The sequence below is a fragment of the Chlorocebus sabaeus genome, chromosome 21 (genome assembly GCF_047675955.1).
Source record: "Chlorocebus sabaeus isolate Y175 chromosome 21, mChlSab1.0.hap1, whole genome shotgun sequence".
Taxonomy (NCBI): domain Eukaryota; kingdom Metazoa; phylum Chordata; class Mammalia; order Primates; family Cercopithecidae; genus Chlorocebus; species Chlorocebus sabaeus.
In genome coordinates, this window is record NC_132924.1 from 76255477 (window position 1) to 76280075 (window position 24599).

General features: G+C 39.7%; 1 protein-coding gene and 1 pseudogene across 1 annotated transcript; one reads left to right on the plus strand and one right to left on the minus strand.

Annotated features, from left to right (window-relative positions):
- The first annotated feature begins 52 nt into the window (after positions 1-52).
- On the plus strand, positions 53-24599 carry ARMC10 (armadillo repeat containing 10). Its single transcript, XM_007982424.3, has 7 exons — positions 53-161; positions 252-502; positions 9149-9297; positions 12083-12217; positions 17701-17877; positions 22074-22145; positions 23111-24599. The coding sequence occupies exons 2-7, from the start codon at positions 364-366 to the stop codon at positions 23363-23365; spliced, it is 927 nt and encodes a 308-aa protein (XP_007980615.2). The 5' UTR covers positions 53-161; positions 252-363; the 3' UTR covers positions 23366-24599.
- Positions 14126-15112, minus strand: LOC103226674 (quinone oxidoreductase pseudogene; annotated as a pseudogene).

Here is a 24599-nt window from a genome sequence, read left to right on the forward strand (position 1 = left end):
GGCAGGAGGGAGGGAGGCTTGCTTCATGCCACAGGAGAAGCGACGGGAAGCTCGGCTGCGGGTTCAGGGCCCCGGCGTCTCCGCGTGGGGCGCACCGTCCTAGCCTTCCCTCCTGGCGTCCAGCGCCCCACCCCGCCTCGTCTGGAAGAACCCGCCGGGAGGTGCCGGTCTGGAGTGGGCGGTTATAGGCTTTGAGCTGGGCCGTTTCCGGGAGGCGGAGCTCAGACCCCATTTCCTTTCTCCACAGCCAGGTCGCGCGCGGTTTGTTGTGGTGGCTAGGCCCGCGTGAGCCGGAGACCTCCGCGCTGGCCCCCAGGAGCCTCCTGCCCTGGCCCAGCGCTGCGGCTCTGCCGCGGCGGCAGAATGGGTGGCCCCCGGGGCGCGGGCTGGGTGGCGGCGGGCCTGCTCCTCGGCGCGGGCGCCTGCTACTGTATTTACAAACTGACCCGGGGTCGGCGGCGGGGCGACCGCGAGCTCGGGATGCGCCCTTCCAAGTCTGCAGGTGAGACCGCGGGGTGCCCGGCAGGTGGGCGGGGACTGGGCAGGGGGGCTCCCTGGGCCTGGGTGGTGGCTTGCGTGTCCTCGGGGTAAAATGAGGAGCCGAGCTAGAGGGAGAGGCAGTACTTGTGTGGGTGCATGGTGCTGCGCCGCCCCCGCCGCCCATTCTTTGTTCACTATCCTGATATGAAAACTTGTCCTGGCTTTCCTGCCTGAGCTTTGCGTCACAGTGGAGGATTAGGTTTCTTAAAAGCCTGTTGATGGCCTCTCACTTTAAAGCTTGTTCCGGGCCTTTGTGTAACTAAAGGGATTCTGCCGATTGTGGAAGGGCTGTTGAGGGGCCCGGAGCCATAAGTGAAGCTCTGCTTGCAAGTATCCTGGAAGAAGGGACGTCAAAGGGGCAGTTGTGCGGGCGCTCGGCTCAGCCTCAGAGGGGAGGTACCTGGGAGTCACAGTGGTCCAAGACCTCCCAGCCTGGTGTGTGTTTTGGAAATGGAAACAGTTGTCTGCGCGAGACACACCCTCCCAGCGGACAAATACCTGATTCGGTTTCTGTCCAAAAGTTGATCGATACAGTAAAACCCTCCAAAGGCGTGTTTCACATCATAGAAGCTGTTAGGGAAATAATTTAAAATAACGTATCTGCCATCCAAGAAACTCCTGTCCACAATTGTAGAAGAGAACTGAACAGCTTCATTGTTGAGTAAGCACAAACTAGATTGCCTCAAGCATCACGGGCTATTTGCTAATGGGATAGCAAGAAGAATTCTAATTCCTTTAAGTGTAGCTGGACAGATAGAACCGATTTCGTATGATGTACGTGTTCTCAAGATAAAAACTAATTTGTCCTTAAGTAAGATGACTTGACAGTACCATTCACTACATGTAGTTTATCCTAAATTTACTGGTAATTGGGGTGATTGTTATCTAATTGCCTTTATCCAGAGGAAAAGTAAAAATATCTTTATGATGTGGAACCAGGTGCCCAGGCTAAAAACTCACAGAGCTGGGGAGATTGGGGCTCTATCTTCCTGGAAGAGTAGGTTTCAAAGGGTAGGCTTTCTTCAAACAGTAGGCTCCAAAGTTTTTAAGAAAGACTTTCTTGGGCTGTAAAACTGGCCAAATGCTTATTTCGCTTTTAAAAAGATTTACATTTGTATCAAAGAAACAGGAAAAGGAGTTTTGTTTTGTTCTCAGACAGGGACCCAGTTTGTCACCCAGGCTCGGTGCAGTGGTGCAATCACAGCCTCCACCTCCCTGGGCTCCTCCCACCTCAGCCCCCTAAGTAACTAGGACTACAGGCGCACACCACTACACCTGGCTAATTTTTGTATTTTTTTAAGAGACAGGAGTTCACCGTGTTGTTGCCTACGCTGGTTTGAACTTGGCTCAAGCAGTCCTCCTGCCTCAGCATCCCGAAGTGCTGTAATTACAGGATGGAGCCTCCTCACCTGGCCAACAAAGGATTTGTAATTACAAGTTTGCATGAGGGAATGCTTTAAGGAAAAGGGAGTGGAAGGGGAAGGTCTCTTTCACTTTTGGCACTAGGTATAATTCAGCATTTTTTTTTTTTTAAGATTTGTATTTACTCTTACTGTATTAGTCCATTTTCTGTTGCTTATAATAGAATACCTGAAACTGGGTAATTTATTAAGAAAGGAATTTATTTCTTAGAGTTATGGAAGCTGAGAAGTCCAAGATTGAGGGGCTGTAGCTGGTATGGACCTTCTTGTTGTGGCATAGGGCATCCCAAGGCCAGAGGGGCAAGTGTGTTAACATGCTGACTCAGGTCTCTTGTTGTTATAAAGCCACCAGTCCTGCTCATTAATCCATGATTATGATTATTAATCCATAATTAAAGGATTAATTCATTCATGAGGACAGACCCCTCTTGATGCAATCACCTCTTAAAGGCCTTACCTCTCAATACTGCCACATTGGGAATTAAGTTTCAACATGAGTTTTGCAAGAGACATTCAGATCATAGCATTTACAAAGCCTAATTTGTTGTCTTTCCCATGTCAGAAATATTTTTGTATAAATACATTGGGAAGGTGTCCTAGACTCAGATATCTTCTCAGTTTTACTGACTCAACTTGACGAATGTGGACAAAGTCTTTTAAACTTAAATTTACCAGTTCCCATAATCATCATTATCTTAGGTAAGGCAGCTTTAAAAATAATTTGCTCACAGTCCCTTCTTCCTGAAGCTACACCTTTATCACTGAAGAAGACTTAAGAAATGCTCATTTCGTCATCGATAGGGTTTGGATTTGTGTCCTCACCCAAATCTTTTTTTTTTTTTGAGAAAGAGTCCCACTCTGTCACCCAGGCTGGAGTGCAGTGGTGTGATCTCAGCTCACTGCAACCGCTCCTCCCGGGTTCAAGCGATTATCTTGCCTCAGCCTCTGGAGTAGCTGAGATTACAGGTACACACCACGTGCCTGGCTAATTTTTTTTGTATTTTTAGTAGAGACGCGTTTTCACCATGTTGGCAAAGTGATATGCCTGCCTTAGCCTCCCAAAGTGCTGGAATTACAGGCATCAGCCACCGTGCCCAGCTCAAATCTTATCTTGAATTGTAATCCCATAATCCCTACATCGTGGGAGGGACCCAGTGGAAGGTAACTGAATCACGGGGGCAGTTCCCCCGCCCCATGCTGTTCTCATGATAGTGAGTTCTCAGGATATCTGATGGTTTTATGTGGGGCTTCCCCCTTTGCTCCGCACTCCTCTTTCCTGCTGCCTATGAAGAAGGAAGTGTTTGCTTCCCCTTGCACCATGATTGTAAGTTTCCTGAGGCCTCCCCACCCATGTGGAACTGTGAATCAATTAAACTTCTTTCCTTTATAAATTACCCAGTTTTGGGCCGTTCTTCATAGCAGCATGAGAATGGACTAATACAGTCATCATCACGCTTAGATTTCAGAAGATGATCTTTTGTTTGTTTTTGAGGCAGAGTCTCGCTCTGCCCAGGTTGGAGTGCAGTGGCAATCTTGTCTTTGTTTTAAACTCACACCTCTAATCCCTTTGGGAGGCTGAAGTGGAAGGATCGCTTGAGCCTAGAGTTCAAAACTAGCCTGGGCAACATAGTGAAACCCCTAATTTAATACAAAAATTAGCCAGGCATTGTAGTGTACACCTGAAGTCCCAACTGCTCAGGAGGCTGTTGTGGGAGAATCCCTTGAGCCCAGGAGGTCAAGGCTGCAGTGAACTGTGATTGTGTCACTGCTGTCCAGCTTGAGCAAAAGAGCAAGACTCTATCTTAAAAAATAAAATAAAATAAAATAAAGGCCAGGCACGGTGGCTCAAGCCTGTAATCCCAGCACTTTGGGAGGCCGAGACGGGCGGATCACGAGGTCAGGAGATCGAGACCATCCTGGCTAACACGGTGAAACCCTGTCTCTACTAAAAAATACAAAAAACTAGCCGGGCGAGGTGGTGGGCGCCTGTAGTCCCAGCTACTTGGGAGGCTGAGGCAGGAGAATGGCGTAAACCCGGGAGGCGGAGCTTACAGTGAGCTGAGATCCGGCCACTGCACTCCAGCCTGGGCGACAGAGCGAGACTCCTCTCAAAAAAATAAATAAATAAAATCTAAAATAAAATAAAAATAATTTTTGTACTAACATGGTTTGAGAGCATTGAAAAAGATGGAAACAGTCCCAATTCATCCAACAGTCTAATGCCAAAACTTGACAAGGATAGTATGAAAAAGTATAAATCTGTCTCAACTACGAATAATGATATAAAATCTTAAAATATTAGCAAATCAAATCTATCAGGGGATTAAAGTAATAATATACCAAGGCCAAATGGACATGGAAGGAGGAGTCATATTAGAAAAAGGAAAAGCCACATGATGACCTCATAGTAAAAAGGCATTAAAATATTATTTCTTTCCATAGCCGAAGACTCTGAACAAAAAAAAAGAAAAAAAATTTTATCATTTCTGATAAAAACTTGCAGCAAGTTAGGAATAAATAGAAAGAAATGTTCTTAAGTTAATGAAGTGCATCCATCAAAACCCGAAAGCAAATATTATATTTAATAGACACACTGTTATCCTTATTAAAGACATCCTTATTAAACTCAAGAACAAGACAACAGTGTCCGCTATCACAGCTATTCAACATTCTTCTGGAGTCATAACTTGATAAGAAAAAAGCAACATGTATAAACATTAGAAAGGAGGCAGAATTGTAATTGTAGGAGGCATAATGATTTACTTGGAAAAATCCAAGAGAATTAACTAACTACTAAAAGCAATGAGTTTATAGAATATCTTGAGTACAAGTCAATATACCCAGACCAATAACTTCTTGTATACATGCAGTAACAACTTAAAACTTTAGTTGAAAAGATTTTAACAGAATGAGACCCTGTTTCAGAAAATATATATTATTCATGATAGTTGTAAACACTTTAAAAATTAGGAATTCACTTTAAAAAGTAGGAGTTCTGTAGTGAGAAGATAATTTTACTGAAGGGCCTAAGACTACATAAACAGACATATTGTGTTCACAGTTGGAAAGATTCTGAACCATGACAGTTATCTTGAAATTTGTCTTGCTGTGTTATAATGTGGTAGTTACTTTTCATTCCCTTTGAGAATTGTAATTTCTCCTTGATTTACTGGAGGAGACAAGGAACCACTGAGCTTTTCTTTCACAATCTTGTTGGCACAAAGCTAGATGGGAAGTAGAACACATGGTGTTTGACTGCCTCACCTGTGTAATAGTAGTCCAAAAACTCACCAGTGGAAGAGCTGAGTATTTGATGATCGCCCTCCTGCAAAATTTATTTGGAGTTTTAAGTTTTACATTTCTTTACTAAAAAGTAATACATGGTTTTTGTTTTGTTTTGTTTTGTTTTTTTGTTTTGAGATGGAGTCTTCCTCTGTCGCCCAGGCTGGAGTACAGTGGTGCGATCTCGGCTCACTGCAACCTCTGCCTCCCAGGTTCAAGCGATGCTCCTGCCTCAGCCACCTGAGTAGCTGGGACAGCAGGCATGTGCCACCACTCCTGGCTAATTTTGTACTTTTAGTAGAGACGGGTCGTCACCATGTTGGCCAGGCTGGTCTCGGACTCCTGACTTCAGGTTATCTGCCTGCCTTGGCCTCCCAAAATGCTGGGATTACAGGTGTAAGCCACCGTGCCAGGCCAATATATGGTTTTTATTAGAAATTCAAACAGAATTTACAAAGTTAAAATATAGGCTCATTATTATTATTATTATTATTATTATTCTATATTTTTTGAGACGGAGTCTTGCTCTGTGGCCCAGGCTGGAGTGCAGTGACGCAATCTCGGCTCACTGCAACCTCTGCCACCTGGGTTCAAGCAATTCTCCTACCTCAGTCTCCCGAGTAGCTGAGATTACAGGCATGTGCCACCATGTCTGGCTAATTTTTGTATTTTTAGTAGAGACAGGGTTTCAGCATCTTGGCCAGGCTGGTCTTGAACTCTTGACCTCGTGATCCACCCATCTCAGGCTCCCAAAGTGCTGGGATTATAGGCGTGAGCCACTGCACCTGGCTAGGCTCATTTTTTTAAATATACTAGGAGGAATAATGGTTGGGGGGAATAAGTAATGTAGGAGTAAAAAGATCTGGATTCTAAAGCCACTTTCGCTATTAATCGGCTCTGTGTCCCATTAATGAAAATAATAAATATACTAGGCACTTTAAATATTCTAGGTACAAAAGTACTTTGAGGTAGGCACTATTAACTCCCACTTAGCAGATGAGTAAACTGAAGCTGAGAGAGCCTAAGTCTCTTACCTGGTAAGTAGCTTATTTGGGAATTTGAACTAAACAACCTGGCTCCATAGCCTTGCCTTACTTTTAACTACTACACTGTGCCTCTTCCCACCAAGTGAAAATTCTATGATATAACACTGTGAAATTTTACTTTCAGTGATTTAATCCCTAGAGAAATTTTAAATGGCTATTTATAAAGAATTTATACATCTATAAGCTTTTTCCTTTTTTTTTTTCTTTCTTTTTTTAAAAAAAAAAAAAAAAAAAAAAAACAGGGTTTCACTTCTGTCACGCAAGCTGGAGTGCAGTGGTGCAATCTCGGCTTACTGCAACCTTCGCCTCCCAGGCTCAAGCAATTTTCCTGCCTCGGCCTCCCAAGTACCTGGGATTACAAGGCATCCTCCACCATGCCTGGCTAATTTTTTTCTATTTTTAGTGGAGATGGGGTTTCACCATCTCTGAGGCCAGGCTGGTCTCAAACTCCTAAGTTCAAGTGATCCGCCCGCCTGAGCCTCCCAAAGTGCTGGGATCACAGGCATGAGCCACCACACCCAGTCTGTAAGCTTTTTAAAAATGACTTTATGAGATAACATGTAACAAAGTAGTATGATTTTGAAATATCTCAAATATGGATGAGTTAAATTTATCACATTTCTGCCATGCATGTGCACGTGTATGTATGCGTGTGTATATGAAATCATACAACTTCAGGGCTATGTAGGAAACTCTGGAGCCAGTTACAGTATTAAGCAAACCCTTTTATTTACAGATGAGAAAACTGAGACCCCAAAAAATAGTAAGTGACTTACTTGTAACTTTGATTTTTCTTTTCTCTGGTTTCTGCTTCTAGCTACTGCTATGATTTTAGGCAGATCCTAGAACAATCCTGACTTCAGTTTCTTCCTGTGTAAAATGAGAGGTTTGAATGAACCCCAAATTCTTTCCATTCTGAAAAGCTGTGTTTTTATCATTCTTTCCTTTATCTTTTCAAGTATTCTTGGGGTGAAACCCTGTTTTATAAGGTGTTAATGAGGCCGACTGGATTCAAAAGTAAAAGGTCTCGATTAAGACTTGGTAATGAGAATATTCTGGCTTCGTAGCTGTGACATTTTCTTAACATTTCTTATTTGACTTCCTCAGGGCATCACATATTATATATCACATATCACATATTGTTTCCCATACATAATCTATACTTGTCCCTTTATTTTGTTTATTTATTTTTTGCATGTGATTCTTCTTTAAGCAATATACTTAGTTATTTTATGTTACATGTTTATTGGAATAATACATGTTTATTGGGGAAAAAAAAAAACAGTACTGTTGAGTACAGAGTAGAAAATAAAAGTCCTTCATAATCCCACTACCCAAAGATAACCACTTTTAACATTTTTATTTACTTTTTTTTTTTTTTTTAATAGAGACAGGGTCTCATTATGTTGTACAGACTGGTCTCGAACCACTGGCCTCAAGTGATTCTCTTGCCTCCCAAAGTGCTGGGATACAGAGATGAGCTACTATGCCCAGCCTAACAATTTCATGTGTTTTTTCTTAAAGAAAAAAACACAGATTTGAGATGTAGCACCTGTTGTTGTGTAACCTCCTCCTCACCCTACCCTTTCCCCTCCCCCCAACCACCCCAGTAAGAGTGTTATAAAATGGCTTCTGTTATTCCTGTGGTGATTTCTGTAAAGAGGACTTTTTTTAAGGCACAGCCGTAAGTTCTGAACATCATTGAGCAGATCCAGCATTTGGCTATCCTAGCTCTTCCTCAAAATGTCAGCTTTTCTTTTGTCATCACCACCAGCAGGACTATTCTAGTATCCTAGTCAACATGCCTTGTTGTATAAATCAAACAAAAATGCCACACTAGCAAAAAGATTGGTTTACTCCCATAGCTTTCCTTCTATCTGATGTGCTCAGAAAAGATCTCCTTAATGCAAATCATATTTCCTAATTAATCTGTTTAGAGAGAAGTGTTCCATTGGATGGGTGTACCTGGTTTTTAAAAGGAGAAACAGAAAATGTTATCAGCATTTGAGGTGTATAGTGTTTGCATGAAGTGTCTTACTAACAGCCATATGCCAAGTGACCATTGGCTAATTTCTTGGTATCTATAAGCCTACATTTCCCAGCTGTAAATTGAGAGTAGTACAGTATCTTCTTCCTAAGGATGTAAAGTGCTTGATACTGTGCCTGCCATACAAGTAGGTATTCGATATTGTTTTTAAAATTTAAAAAAACAGACTGGGCACAGTGGCTCGTACTGTTATCCCACCACTTTGGGAGGCCAAGGCAGGAGGACTGCTTGAGGTTAGAAGTTTGAGACCAGCCTGGGCAACATAGTGAGACCCCATCTGTACAAAAAATTTTAGACATTAACCAGATGTGGTGCATGTGCTAGGACCACAGGTCCTACCTACTTGGGAAGCTGAGGCGGGAAGACCACTTGAGCCCAGGAGATCAAGGTTGTAGTGAGCCATGATTGTGCCACCGCACTCCAGCCTGGGTGACAGAGTGAGAGCCTGTCTCAAAAATAATCTTGGGGCCGGGCGCAGTGGCTCAAGTCTGTAATCCCAGCACTTTGGGAGGCCGAGACGGGTGGATCACGAGGTCAGGAGATCGAGACCATCCTGGCTAACACGGTGAAACCCCATCTCTACTAAAAAATACAAAAAACTAGCCGGGCGAGGTGGCGGGCGCCTGTAGTCCCAGCTACTTGGGAGGCTGAGGCAGGAGAATGGCGTAAACCCGGGAGGCGGAGCTTGCAGTGAGCTGAGATCCAGCCACTGCACCCCAGCCTGGGCGACAAAGCAAGAGTCTGTCTCAAAAAAAAAAAAAAAATCTCATACTGATTTTAGATTAACTTCAAATAACTTTCTTCTTATGCAGAAGACTTAACTGATGGTTCATATGATGATGTTCTAAATGCTGCACAACTTCAGAAACTCCTTTACCTGCTGGAGTCGACTGAGGATCCTGTAATTATTGAAAGAGCTTTGATTACTTTGGGTAACAATGCAGCCTTTTCAATTAACCAAGTAAGTACCTCAACTCAGCAAGCAGGCTCTTTCCATTCTTACACACTAGCAGTAATTGTGACCCTGAATAAATTACTTAACCTCTCAGAGCTTCAATTTTCTCATCTGTGCATTGTGGCTACTTATACTTAAAACATAATGTTTACTTCTGAAAAACACAGCCTAATAGTAATATGATTATTAATGTAATTGTAGATCCCTATGAAGTTGGTCACTGGCATCACATTCGTAAGTATATCTAATGAACGTTTAGCATTTCATGGCCTTCTAAATTATTTAAAATTCAGCAGTGCTTCAGTAAAACAATAAATGCATCTAACATTTAAGTACATACTTTAAATTGTATATAGGTCTGAGTGTGATTCTGATGCAGGTGGTCCCTGGACCACACTCTGATAACCACGAATCAATGTAAATGGCTCCTGCAAATGGAGACTTAAAACTAAGACTAAAGAGCTTAATTACATGTCCTTCTTCCTACTCTTTCTGACAACCGTCCAGCATGAGAAAATAGTTTAAAAAAAAAAAAATTGTAATTGTTTTCAGCTAATGCCCTTTGTTAACATTGTCATAAGTACAAAATTATTTTGAATTTATTGTATTTTTAGCCCAGCTTTCTCCAGAATGGCAAGGTTTACTGTAAAGCTCTATAGATGTATAGAGAGATAGAGAATCTTTGTGTATTACCTACTCTTTCAGTTATAAATGACAGAATTCACCTTAAATTATTTTAAGCTTTAAAGGGAAAATATTGAGCTCAGCTAACTTAGACAGCAAAGAATAGCAGATTTCAGACACAACTGAGTCCAGTTCAAGGTCGCAGAAAGAGTTACCAGAGTTCTCTCTCTCTCTACCTCTTGGCTTTGCTTATGGCCGCTCAATTTTATGTATTGGTCTTTATCTTTCTGGCCACAAAGTGGTTTTCTTCACAAGGGTTGAAAGAAAGCCACTAGCCTCTCTAAGCCTTCATCTCTGTAGCTCATGATCCAAAAGGTACAGTTGTTCTTCTAGGATCCAGTGCTCTTTGGATCAGTCTCTGGGGCAGTCTCTGGATCAATCAAGGGACCATCGCCCATGTTTATGAAGCCTGGTTCACATGAGCAGCCTACAGCTAAGTAGCAGGGATGGCTGTGAATACAAGTGAACAACAATCCCAGCAGGGATTGTGTGGAACAGAGGAGATGCCACATCTGCTGCCGTGGAAAGAGGGCCACTAGACAAGCAAAAACAATAGCTAGTGATTAATGTGTTAGCCTACCTTTAAAGGAGTATTTCTGATGGCATAATTTTGTATTCCTCTAAAATAAGTTGCAGTCAGAGTAGGCCAGTACCCACTGGAGAAGAAATACTTTCTTGAGGAGTGGGGGTCAGTGCCCTCACCATCAATTGTAGTACCTTAATCTGCTTAAACAGTACAGTTAAAAAAAAAAAAAACTTTTCTAGTAACTGCAAGTCCTTTAAAAGAACTTGAAATTGTAAAGGGGAAGTTTATTTCTCTTTTAATGCTAAGATCACCCTTAACAGTAAAATGGAGTATTGAGCTATTTGTAAAAAGTAGATAGATGATGGCAATCTTTTTCTTTTTTCCTGCTAGAATAGCATGTCTTGACTTGACAAGAATCATTTTTAGCATGTTTTTCTTACAAGAATTAAAGCAGTTTATTTCTTTCAATGTTTAGGCAAAGGTACATGGTAACATATTATTGCAACTACCTATAAGAACTCCCAGATTATTTTTCCTCTGAATATTTGGGTACCATTTCTCTTCTTTTTTTTTTTTCTTTTTTTTGTGGCAGTGTCTCACTCTGTTGCCCAGGCTAGATTGCAGTGGCGCAGTCTTGGCTCACTGTAACCTCCTCCCAGGTTCAAGCGATTCTCCTGCCTTAACCGCCCCAGTAGTGGGATTACAGGCACCAGCCACCACGCCTGGCTAATTTTTGTTTCTCTAGTGGAGATAGGATTTCACCATGTTGGCCAGGCTGGTCTCGACCTCCTGACCTCAAGTGATCCACTCACCTCGGCCTCCCAAAGTGCTGGGATTACAGGTGTGAGCCACCGCGCCTGGCCCTGGGTACCATTTTTCAAACTGTGTGGAATCTGATTCTGCAAGATATCAGTGTGTTCCCACCATTTCCACTGCTGAAAAATGACCCTCTTTTTGTGTATAGTTCATAGACATACTATCATTAACACACACCTCTTCAAGATTCCCAATGCACATGAACATATTAAAGAAACATGCTTACTCTTGTTATACTTAGATTTTCCTAAACTTATATAACCGTGGGAAAACCCCCCCCCCCTTATTTTTATGGAACATCTCTTAACATTTTGAGGAATTAGTGTTTCAAATAATACATGTTAGCAAAACACTACTGTAGTATTCTAAATTGAAACACTAACTTTAGTATTCTAAATTGTAACACTTTTCCAGTTTTGCTTATAATGGAGAAGTCATATAACTCATCTCAAAGAAAAATAATTTTATGTGTAAGTTGCTTCAAGATTGCTATAGTACCTCTGTAAATTTTTATTGTATTTCTCAACACTGTAGTTTAAGTAATTATATATCTTAATTTTGTTTTCAATGGATTTTCTTTACCTATAAAAGTATGGGTAGTGAGATTTTTTTTTAATCTGAATTAAATATTTGTATATGGGAAAGATATTTCCAAAAAGCCATTAATTTTTAATTGTATTTGTGGATGCGAAGAATTCAGTGAATGGAGATGCGTACTGAAGTCCCAGTCCTGTTTTGTTTTGTTTTGTTTTTTTCCCCTCATAGGCTATTATTCGTGAATTGGGTGGTATTCCAATTGTTGGAAACAAAATCAACCATTCCAACCAGAGTATTAAAGAGAAAGCTTTAAATGCACTAAATAACCTGAGTGTGAATGTTGAAAATCAAATCAAGATAAAGGTAAGTTGACTGAAAATCCCAAATATATAAGGTTTTCTATAAATAAAAGAAAAAATAACAAAAAGATGAGTAATGAAACTTCAGTAGACTATCCTTTGTAATTTTACAGCCAAGGATTACCTTTAGAGGAATGGAGAATAAGACAAAAGAGGGAGGGACCTGAACTGGCCAATCAGAGGTACAATAAAACTTTTGTTTCAGTAAAATAATGCTTGTTTATTCTACAGGTTATCCTCTACTTTACATCAGGCACAGGCACTGGTGACAGTAATAGCCTTAAGGCTATAGGCACCAACCAAATAGTGAATGTAGTTGGCTGAAAGTTGGGACAAGACTTCGTGCCAACTAGAACTAGAACTAGTATTACAAGACATTCATTCAGAGAGCATATCCAGTGCTACATGTTCATAAATATGGTTGTTAATGCATATAGTTTGGCTAGTTTTGCCTTTGAAATTAAGTATACTATATGAGTGTATTGGAAAACGTTAAGTCACTGTATGCTTTAGCTCTTTCAGTGGATGAGGCAAATGTGCAAATAGATTAAACTGACTTTTACAGAATAACTGTTCCTTTATGTCATTGTATGGGGAGAAATCCTTCATTTTAGGATTCACATGCTAACCTGCGTTACTGACATTGCTTTAATGCTTTTTTCAAAAATGATATTTATAAGGCAGTTAACCTGTTAAAAAAAATAGTTAATTTGGTAAATGCTAACAGTTAAAACACTTCAGCCATGGCATATATAGCCAGAACCCAGTGATACCCCTCAGTCATAGAAAAGAGCAGTTTTCTGTTCATTACTGAAACAGGACTCCCATGTTCAAACCAGAAATTGTCATTCAACAGAACAAATCAGGTCAAGACAATCACAAAACAAGAGACAGGAGGATGTGCTCATATGAAGAAAAAAAACAACAAATAACCAAACTTTATTTCCTTGGACATAATATTGATGGCAAGATTTGTAAGAGTTAATCTCTGTATTTAGTTTAGATAAAAACTTCCAGCCCAGAACACTGTTAGGCAGTAACTGTGAGGAGCTATGCAGAAGTGATGAGAGGCAAGTACTATATAGACTAGAAAATTTAATTTTCTACAGAATTACAGATTACTGTGCTGTGAAGCAAAAGCAGACCATTCTTAATGTGTCAAATTGGTAAGCTTATTAATTTCAATAAAAATATATGACCCCCATCACACAAACAGGTAACTCTAAATCTACTTTGAAAATCTGATCAGTCAAGAAGTATCACCAGTTTGGAGACTATGTACCAAGTGTCACACGAAAGATAAGGTTGCTGTCCTCACAGAATATATGGTGTTATTGACAATCAATTAGAATATCCATTGAAGTGGATATTCTAATATTTGGGAAAATATTGGAAAACTAGCAAAGTGCCCTGGAAATTATATATTCTTGCCCTTCCACAAGACTTAAAGATCCAGATGAGATTAGTTTGGAATAGGGGTCTTTTTTTAGTCCAGAAAATCTTTAGAGTCCAATACAATTATGGCTAATCAGATACAAAAGAACCTTTATAAAGGTAAGTAGGATTGGACGTCCTTGGAAATTGAGAACCTTATTTTGAATTATTATGTTTTAATCACAGGTATAGAATTAATCAAGTATCAGTTAAGAATTTCTGGAATGCACCCCAATGCCAAAAAACCACTAGCGTGCTCTTTTGTACTATGAAGATTTCTTGATTTGAAATAGAAGGTAAAAAATATATTGCCAGCCATAAAAGTAAATTTTACTGTACTTCCTCAGTTCTCCAAAGGAAAATCTTACTTTTTTCACATAAGAAACTCACTGGATCAAATGAATGTTAATTAAACAAAAGATTGTGTAAGTAAAACTGGGCAAAAGACAACCTCTGAAATCCATGAAAGAATTAGTCATCAAAAGAGAAGAATCATTTTTACAGTAGCCCCATTGCCGTAAGAGATATTTTTGTGAGCCTGGGCGGCCTCTCCAACATATAGTGAGAACCTATTACAGGTTTCAGCCAACCAATTTCCATTCCAGCTTGATAGGCTGCTGCAAATTGCTGAGATTCCTCCTTGGTTGGGGAAAATAGAGTAACGACAATTTTACTAGACTTTTTTGCCATAGTGTCCCGTGGGTTTATTTCAATAGTACCACTGTTGCCAACACCTATTACTCATCTTCCATATGACAAACAATTCACAGCTTTACTAAGATTTATATTAGCTATTATTTCAATAATCACATCAGTTCCTTTCTTACCACACATTTCTTAATTTTATCAACATAATTAACTTCTTCATAATTAAACACTTTGTGGGCTCCATTTTGCAAAAGTATTTTGTCCCTCTCAATACCAACTGGGCCCCAAACCTTTAAGGCATAAACTCTAACCATTTGGCATGTTGCTACTCCAGCAACTCCACTAGCCCCATGAACCAGAACCCAGTCTCCAGATTTCATACAGACACTGTGAATCAGAGCTCTATATGCAGTAACATATGGGATACCAATGGCAGCATTTTGTTTAAAAGTCCAGTTTTTCAGGCAGTCTGTAAACAGTGTGATCTGCTACAGGAGCATACTCCACATGGCTCCCAGAGATTGTGCCGGTAGTGAAAACTGTCACTTTTCTTGAAAGTAGATGCATTCCCTCCAACAGCTTCCATTACCCCAGTGACATCTGAGCCAGCAGTATAGAATAAGGTGGTTTTCTATCATAAATGCCATAGTAAATGTATGTCTCCACGGGGTTGACACCACATGCATGAACCTTGATTACACCTGATGGTCTTTTGGAATTGGTACTGCAACATCTGACTGAGTTTCAGGACTTCTGGTCTACCAAATTCAAACACTCTAACAGCTCTCATCAGCTTCTGTTCAGTTGCCGTGGTCATCTAGATAAAAGCTCTAGAGTGGGAATCAAAATCTGCAAGGGCTTCTTCATATGCCACTGAAGGAGGGTGGCCAGGCTGCTTCTAACTTTTGCAGCCAGCAAGACTTTTGGAGTTGGGGTTCAGTTTAATCTAAGGGTGCTAAAGGAACCAGGTCAGGGTCAGATAATGTCAGCAGAAAAATGCAATATTAGGAAATTATGTTATTTCAATTCAATATTTATCAAACTCCTGCTTTGTGGTGCAAATGAGCATGACGCAACTCTTGTTCTAAGAAAGGTGGAAGGAAGGATAAGGCAAGTTCTTAAATAATTGTAAGTCAAGGCAGAACATAATGAAGTCCTTTAAGGAAAAATGTAAGTAAAACATTATTGAGTACATAGAAAGGAGAGATTTGATCCAAAAGTTTCTGTAAGAGGTGGAGTCTGACCTGGCTCTTGAGAATGTTACTCTACAGGTAGAATTGGGGAAGGAGAGAATTCCAAGAGAACAGAACAAGATGAGGTGGACACAGCTACAGGAATAACTAAGCTGTCCCTTTGGTAATCTTGTTATTAGAATTGAAATGGTCAAAAGATTCAGATATAATAAGGTTGTAAACAGTCCACACATTTTAGGAAATGCTTTGAAAGACATCAGCTTCTTACAGAAATATATGATTTATAAAGAGCTAAATAAATGCCCTGTTTTTAAAGGATGGATGTATAATTAAATTGTAACCCAAGAGAACCAGTTGACTTTCAAATGTAAATTACAGCCAGGTGTGGTGGCTCACACCTGTAATCCCAACACTTTGGGAGCCAAAACGGGAGATTGCTGGAGGCCAGGAGTTCAAGACCAGTCTGGGCAACATAGACCCCATTTATTTGTTTTGGGAGTCTCGCTCATGTTGCCCGTGCTGGAGTGTAGTGGTGCAACCTCAGCTCACTACAACCCCTGCCTCCTGGGTTCAAGCAACCTGCCTCAGCCTTCTGAGTAGCTGGGATTACAGGTGCCCACCACCATGCCTGTAATTTTTTGTATTTTTAATAGATACGGGGTTTCACCATGTTGGCCAGGCTAGGTGAGACCCTATTTCTAAAAAAAAAAAAAAAAATTATTAGCTGGGCATAGTGGCATGTACTTGTAGTCCCAGCTATTCAGGAGACTGAGACAGGGGAATTTGAGGCTGCAGTGAGCTGTTATCATGCCACTACACTCCAGCCTGGGTGACAGAGTGAGATCCTGTCTCTAAAAATAAATGTAATTTAGATCTTGAAACCAGATTAAAAGTTTAATCTCTCTTTGCTTTACTGCCATTTAGTTTCTATGGTAACATGGATACATTTGGGGTTTTTAAAAAATTAATAATTGTTTATGGGACAATTGGTAACTTCTTACCACTTCAAATTAGGAAAATTTTCTTAGCAGTTAGAACTTTTGGTGGAGTTCAGATTTGGTTACGTGAATAACAGTTATCTGTAAAACATCTTTTTTCTAAGCTAGAAATCTCATGGCCAGGCTAGACATGGTGGTGCACACCTGTAATCCCAGCACTTTGGGAGGCTGAGGCAGGCGGATTGCTTGAGCTCAACAGTTTGAGACCAGCCTGGGCAACATGGTGAAACCCTGTATCTACAAAGAATACAAAAATTAGCTGGGCATGGTGGCTCACGCCTGTAGTCCCAGCTACTCTGGAGACTGAGGCAGGAGGATCACTTGAGCCTGGGAGGTCAAGGCTGTAGTGAGCGGAGTTTGTGCCACTGCAGCCTGTGCAGCAGTGAGACCCTGTCCCCCCGAAAAAAAGAAAGCTCATGGCCAGACACAGAAAATAGAGTTTCAGAAAAGTTTCCATCACACTGAGTTTAGTTCTGTGATGTATGATACAGGAGTACTACAGCATTGCATTACTTTTTACCAGTGATAGTTAACAATATTATGAAGGGGTGAATTACATATATATATATACACACACACCTAGGTAAATAAGAACCTTAGGCCAAGTATAATTTTGTTCTGCTTACTTTTGATAGGATTAATTCTAGGGAAAGAGTCTGTTTCACATTATCCTCCCATTCTTTACTTCAGAAATGATGTAGCTCTCTAGACCCTACTGCTAAGGTACTTACCGTGACACAAAATGGTGTCTCATCTTCCCTGATCCTAGTGTGCACAGACCAGTTGGAACAGAAAGGTGGACTAAGCTGGGAGGCCTCCAGCCAGGGAGAGGCCACTGCTGTTAAGAGCATGATCTCTGGGCTTGGCTATTGCATCCCCACCTGCTGTCTGACATTGCGCAGGGGACCCGAGCTCCTCAAAGGCTTAAAAGTCCTTGTCTGCTAGAAAGCTGTAATGGTGTAACACCCACCTCATTAGAGTTGTCTTCAGGATTAAGTGAGGAGTATTTGTAAAATGCTAAGCACTGTGCCTGGAATTACCAAAGGAAGCTTTTAAAAAGTCAACAACATTTGAGGGTCAGATAGAAATGTCATATTTTTTGAGGAGTCAGTTCCATCCTGAGCAGTAGCCTTACTCCACTGTGCAGAAAAGTGACTGTTCAGTAGAAAAATTTTGGAGATTCTAAGATGCTCATATTCCTCCCCTGCTTTCAGATATACATCAATCAAGTCTGTGAGGATGTCTTCTCTGGTCCTCTGAACTCTGCTGTGCAGCTGGCCGGACTGAGATTGTTGACAAACATGACTGTTACCAATGACCACCAGCACATGCTTCACAGTTACATTACAGACCTGTTCCAGGTGTTACTTACTGGAAATGGAAACACAAAGGTATGAAGAGCTATTGTGTCTAGCTTATTAACATTGAAATAGTATTTGCAGGCCACCTATCTTAAGTTAATGTGCCTCAAAGAAGAGGAAGATTTATTAAAAACTCACATGGGCCCAAGGAAGTATATTTAGTCCCAAATATTCCACTGCAAAATTAACTTGTGAAGATCATCTGTTGTTTCACTTATCAGCAGATTCATGTTCATTTGGTTTTCTCAGAAGCTAGCTTTCCCCCCACCAAATATAGGAACATTGTGATTAAAAGGAGTCTTTGAATAATAGTAGTGGTTAGTTGAATATTTTACTTACCTTGGGGTTAACAAATCATTTTTTTGATTCAGTTATTTGTTGAAAAATATTTCTAAAACAACTTTTAAGTTGTAGTAAATGAAGTGAATTGAATGAATGAAAGATGTCTCAGTGCTTCACTCTGTCCAGTTAGGTTGATATAAGAGGCAACAGATATTGAGCTGAATTAAGTAGGACCTTAGGAGATGCCCTATAAAAAGGTTCTTGAGTAAATCTCTCATATTAGTGTGCATTCTTATCAATTGCCATTTTTCAAGAAAAAGTAGCATAAAAATAGATTGTAGGCTAATTAAAAGTTCTGATAAGTTGGGTTGATTGTTCATCAAGGCTTTTTACCATGTTGCTCTGTGTTCTCTGGAACAGTTGAGAGACAAATGCATAAGCATTTTAGAAAGACCAAATGTGAAGCCATACTCCAAATATTCAACATCATTGCAGTTATTTTTGAGGTTATCAAGATGTGATTACAGGAGAGTTTTACTGTAGTCCTGCTTTTATGTTTCCAAGGTGTTTGTACGTGGACTTTTCTCTTTTCCAGTAGCCAAACTTGCTTGGATCTGGTCCAAGATGTACCAAAGGTATTGAAAATTAAATGTAAGAGTCGTCTTATAGCAATATTGCACCATTCCCGGGCAGTTTCCAACATGCATCAACATCTCTGTCTCCAGTGGAGCAAGATAACTTACAGCCCCTGAACCCCTGTGGAAACTCCTTCCCTCTTTACTCTTATGTTGTTGCCTCTGTAGGAAAAATCTCTCCTCTGCCTGACTCTGCAGCTGCTTTACCCAGAACCTCAGGAGGAACTCTGAGTTCAGAGTCAGGCTGAGTTCAGCCAGGCGAGTCTGGCCTTGGGACTGTATATATCTGTCTCAGACATCGTCTGCGTTTTCATGTATTTTTTGACTTTTTAAAAGATGACCCACACCACAATAGTATGTTCTATTTTTGTTTTGTTGTGTTGTGTTTTTCCATTACATTGCTAGTACAGTATTTCTAGGATAGAAAATTTGCTTTCTTGGTCTGCCTTGGAACATAGCCACCAATTACAACATTGATTTTCCATAAAAATTGAGTTTAAAGTTCTAACTTGCAAATAAACTTTTGGATAGTCATCCATTTGTTAGTGGGAAAGTATGTCTGATTTAGGTATTTTCTTAGTAAATAACCACTAAAATGAATTTTAAAATATCTTACTTTGCTTAAGTCAGGGATCTCACTGTACTGTGATAACCTTTTGGGTACACCACTGATTGATAACCAAATGCAGATAGCGGAGGATTAACATAAATTGTGTGCTTGTTACATCCGCAATGAAAACGAAACTAATGGTTTAAAATGTCCTAGTGTCACCACAAGATGGTGCATGTGATGAGGAAAAAAAAAACATGTCAATATGGTTTCAAATCAAAATCCATATATTTGTTTAATCTGTAGTTGTACTCTGTGTGTGTATATATATATATTTCTCATATTTAACTCCTTTCTACAAAGAGTAGCAACATCAGATTTTAATACAGGGTACCAAATAGCTATTGCTGTTGCTATTCCCTGGTTGTATACCTGCCTTCATTGACTATTAGTGGGTCTCAGATTTTGACTTCATCCAGGCTTATTTCATAAGTTCAGAACCATCCTATTTCATACCTCTTCTTCCTATTTTTCTAATTGAAACTTCATTGACATTGGAACCAGGTGTTTTTTTTTTTTTTTCCTAACACTTATTCCTAGTGTTGCTGACAGCGAGTCAGGCCAGATGAGATCTGATAGTGACCACCACGGAGTGCACTAAAGAAGGGTCAGAAGTCTCCTTTACTCTTTCACTCCCAAAGACCTTAATTTATTAAGAGCATCTGTTTGAAAAAGACAATCTCTGCATATTCAAGAAATGTTACCAGTGGTCACTGCTGAGGATTGGAAGGGGCCAATAGCATGGTGGCTTTTGTTTTTACCTTGTTCTCTTTTTCATTACTTAAAATTTTTGTTATGACCAAGTAGTAATTTTCTAAAAATAAAGAAATATTTGATAAAAACAGTAAAATTAAGCAAAGTATTATGTTATCCTCAAATAAATTAGTATCTACAACATGATCAAAGGAATTGTGAGTACACAGGATATATGCATAAAGATCAAAAAGAAAATACCAAAACTTTTCTCTTTTTTGACACAGAATCTCACTCTATTGCCCAGGCAAATTGCAGTGGCATGATCTCTGCTCACTGCAGCCTTGAGCTCCCAGGCTCAAGCAATCCTCCTACCTCAGCCTCCCGAATAACTGGGACTTCAGTCACATGCTACCACGCCTGGCTGATTTTTGTATTTTTTGTAGAGACGGGGTTTTGCCATGTTGCCCACGTTGCTCTTGAACTCCTGAGCTCAAGTTATCTGCCCACCTTGGCCTCCCAAAGTGCTGGGAATGCAAGCATGCACCACCGCACCTGGCCAAAAATACCAAAACTTAACCGTGATCATTTCTAGTTATGTAAATATGGGTAAATTTTCATTTTCTTTGTGCTTTTCTATTTTTTTTTTTTAAAGTGCTATGGTAAACATCTGTTGCCTTTGTAATAAAAAATTTTTACAAAATAATATCCAGGTTCCTTCCCAGCTCTAGTGAAGAGCACATTTGTCACATTTCCCTGAGTTAGTACCCCCACTCTACGCTCCTTGTTTTAGTTCCAGGTATCTTGTGGAAAGTATGATTTCACATGGCCTTTGTTTTTAAAAAGAGGCGTTCTATTTGAGTCTTTTTATTACTGACTTTTCAGTTATAAGTGATAAGAATGCTGATATTTTAGGTAGTCAGCCATTAAATAACATTTATTTGCTTATTATTTATATCATTGCTGGGCATGGTGGCTCATGCCTATAATCCTAGTTACTTTGGGAGACCAAAGTGAGAGGATTCCTTGAGGCCAGAAGTTCAAGACCAGCCTCAGCAATATAGTGAGACCCCATCTCAATCAATCAACCCATCAATCAGTTTTTATCACTGTGCTTTTTTATATGATTGTAAAACACTTTCACATTAGAAGATAGCCTCAAAGATTCATAGTAGCTTACTAAAAGGGGCCATATTGTTATTTATTTAGTCTTGGTAACCAAACAGTTCCAGAATTTTTATACTTTAAGTAGAAATGAGCTTTGAGAGTTTTTTTGTTGTTGTTTTAAAGATTATATTTCTTTCTTTCTTTTTTGTGGGGGGTGAAGATGGGGTCTCAGGGTCTCACTATGTTGCCCAGGCTGGAGTGCAGTGGCTATTCACAGGCACAATCATAGCTTACTACATCCTTGAACTTGAACATCCTTGAACTTGAACATCATTGAGGTGGGAAGGCTCAAGCGATCCTCCCACCTGAGCTTCCCAAGTACCTAGGACTACAGGCCGTGTCGACACCACCATGCCTGGCCATACTTCACTTAACAGTAATCATAATAAAGATCGTGTATTTAACAGATGTTAAGCTTACCATCTCTTCGGATGTGCATGTGAGTTGAGGGTAGATTGTGAAGACATTTGCAATATTCTATCTCCCTAACATTATAATTGGGAAAAAATAGGTTTAAATAACACTGTGATAGAAAACCTCTATCTCTGATAGGTTCTCTAAGAGTAGTGCAGGACAATTGCAGTATACTCTGTATCTCCCTAACAGTGTAATTGGAAAAGTGAGGTTTAAATAACATTGCTCTGTGATAGGTTCTCTAAGAGTGGTGCCAAGTGTTATAAGAGTTCACAGTGAGACGTTTAAAGTAGAATGAATAGAGAAGGTTTCCTGGAGTAGAGAGAATTTGAGCCAGGCCTGGAAGACATGGTGAGAGAAAGCATGCCTGAGAGAGAAAATTCATGCTTGCCACTCTGAGATAAGCTAGTATCATCTTCTTTCAGGTGCAAGTTTTGAAACTGCTTTTGAATTTGTCTGAAAATCCAGCCATGACAGAAGGACTTCTTCGTGCCCAAGTAAATAGCTTATATGTTTATTTTGTAAATATACACATATATAAATTTGAGCAGACAGATCTGGAAAGATTTAACCTAAAATGTTAACAGGGATTCTTTCTGAGGAGCAGTATTAAAGAATTTTTTAAATTCGTTTTGTATATATGAATTTCCTAAATTTTTTGCAATGGGTCTATTTTACTTACTTTTGAAAAACATTTTTAAAAATTCACCCTAGCAACAATAAATTATAACTTTTTTCTCTACCCAATTTTGAGTACAGTTGTGCCATTCCATCTTTTATACTGGACCTGTTTGTGTTTACATGTATCTTAGTATCCACTGAAACAGCAGTACTGAGTCCCCAGCATATGCTAGACTCTAGATGAGACACACCAGTGAGTACAGCATGACATGGTACATGTCCTCATGAAGCTTACAGTCTAGTGGACAAACAAAAATATATAACAAGTGAACAAGGTAATTAAAAGCTGTGATAAGCGGTCTGAATGCTGGGATAGAATGGAGCTTAACTCCTGTAGAAAAGGAACCATCATATTCATCTGCTTATCCCTGTTCCCCACCCAGCTCTGCGCCCTCTAGTGTATGGGCACTAAATGTTTGATGAAATAATGAGTTCCCATGAAAACCATATGACAGATCTTAAAAAAGAAAAATGGTTGTTTTTCCCAAATAACCACATTCTAAAATTACAAGGAAATTGTATTTTTCCAGCTAAAACACTCCCTTTTTTCCATTAGTATACAGCGTGGGGATACATAAGGTTTTATACATCTAAGTTATGCAATTTTGGGTTAATTTTCTATGACAAAATTTTTAAAATGTGAGATATTCACATTTTAAATGTGAATTTAAAAATTTTTAAATGTGAGTTATTCAATGCAATTTTAAGATGTTAAAATATACGTGAAAAATGTTTTCATATATTATTAATACAAAATAATACTCATTGTTTCCTATTTCAGGTGGATTCATCATTCCTTTCCCTTTATGACAGCCACGTAGCAAAGGAGATTCTTCTTCGAGTACTTACACTATTTCAGAATATAAATAACTGCCTCAAAATAGAAGGCCATTTAGCTGTGCAGCCTACTTTCACTGAAGGTTCACTGTTTTTCCTGTTACATGGAGAAGAATGTGCCCAGAAAATAAAAGCTTTAGTTGACCACCATGATGCAGAGGTGAAGGAAAAGGTTTTAACAATAATACCGAAAATCTGATTGGTCATATTTTTCCAAAGAGTAATGCAGTCTGGATGTAAACGTATTTTCTATTTTCCTTGTAAGGGGATTCTTCCAGCTGCTGAATTTAAACAGTAAATATCACATTTCATCATTAACACAGCTATAACTTGCCATGCTTCTAGATTTATTTTGGACTGTTTTGATACCAAGTGAGTATAAGAGCTTGTACTGAAACCGTTTCTTTCTTTTTATTTTGCTATTTGCAAATACTTGTTATTTTCCCTACATGAAGTGGCAGTAACCTTTTTCACATTTAAGCTACCCTTCTACTTTTTGAAGTGATTTGCAGTTACTCATCTGAGACAGCATCAGTATTTGACTAAATCGTTGATTCAGAACTGTCATAGCTTGTTCTTTTAGTAGCAATGAAATCCTAAGTTCTTGAGGCCACTCACCTGCCAACCTGACCATACTGCTTTCAAAAGTCTTTTCTCGTCAGTATAATCTATTTTGGTCACTTCTAGTCAGTGAAAAATGTAAACTTTTAGGAGAGAATGTTTCCTAGGACTCACCCACTCCCCTTCAATGTTCAATATGTAAAGAAAGTTATATATAAAATAGTGGGATCAATCACAATGTCCATCTTTAGATAGTTGGTTAAATAAATTTTCTGGTCTTGGAAAAGAATGATGGAGGCCAGGCACAGTGGCTCATGCCTGTAATCCCAGCACTTTGGGAGGCTGAGGCGGGCAGATCACCTGAGGTCAGGAGTTTGGGACTAGCCTGACCAATATGGAGAAACCCCGTCTCTACTAAGAATACAAAATTAGCTGGGCGTGGTGGCGCATGCCTGTTAAACCCAGCTACTTGGGAGGCTGAGGCAGGAGAATCGCTTGAATCCAGGAGGCAGAGGTTGCAGTGAGCTGAGATCGCACCATTGCACTCCAGCCTGGGCAACAAGAGCAAAACAGTGTCTCAAAAAAAAAAAGAATGATGGAACTCTGAATGTGCTTAAGTGGAAAGCTATCTATGAAATATGGTGGTTTTTTTAAAAAACACAAATTATAGAAGAATATGGGATCCTGTGTGTGTTTAAATGAAAAGTGCTTATGTATTGACAAAACACCTCTAGAATGATACCCAAACTCTTGTAGTGGGAGTGGGGAATGCCTTCTACATACACACTGTTCTACTGTTTGAATTTTTTACTATGAGCCCAAATTATAAAATCTTTTTTTAATAAAGAGGAAAAAAATCACTCACAAGGTTA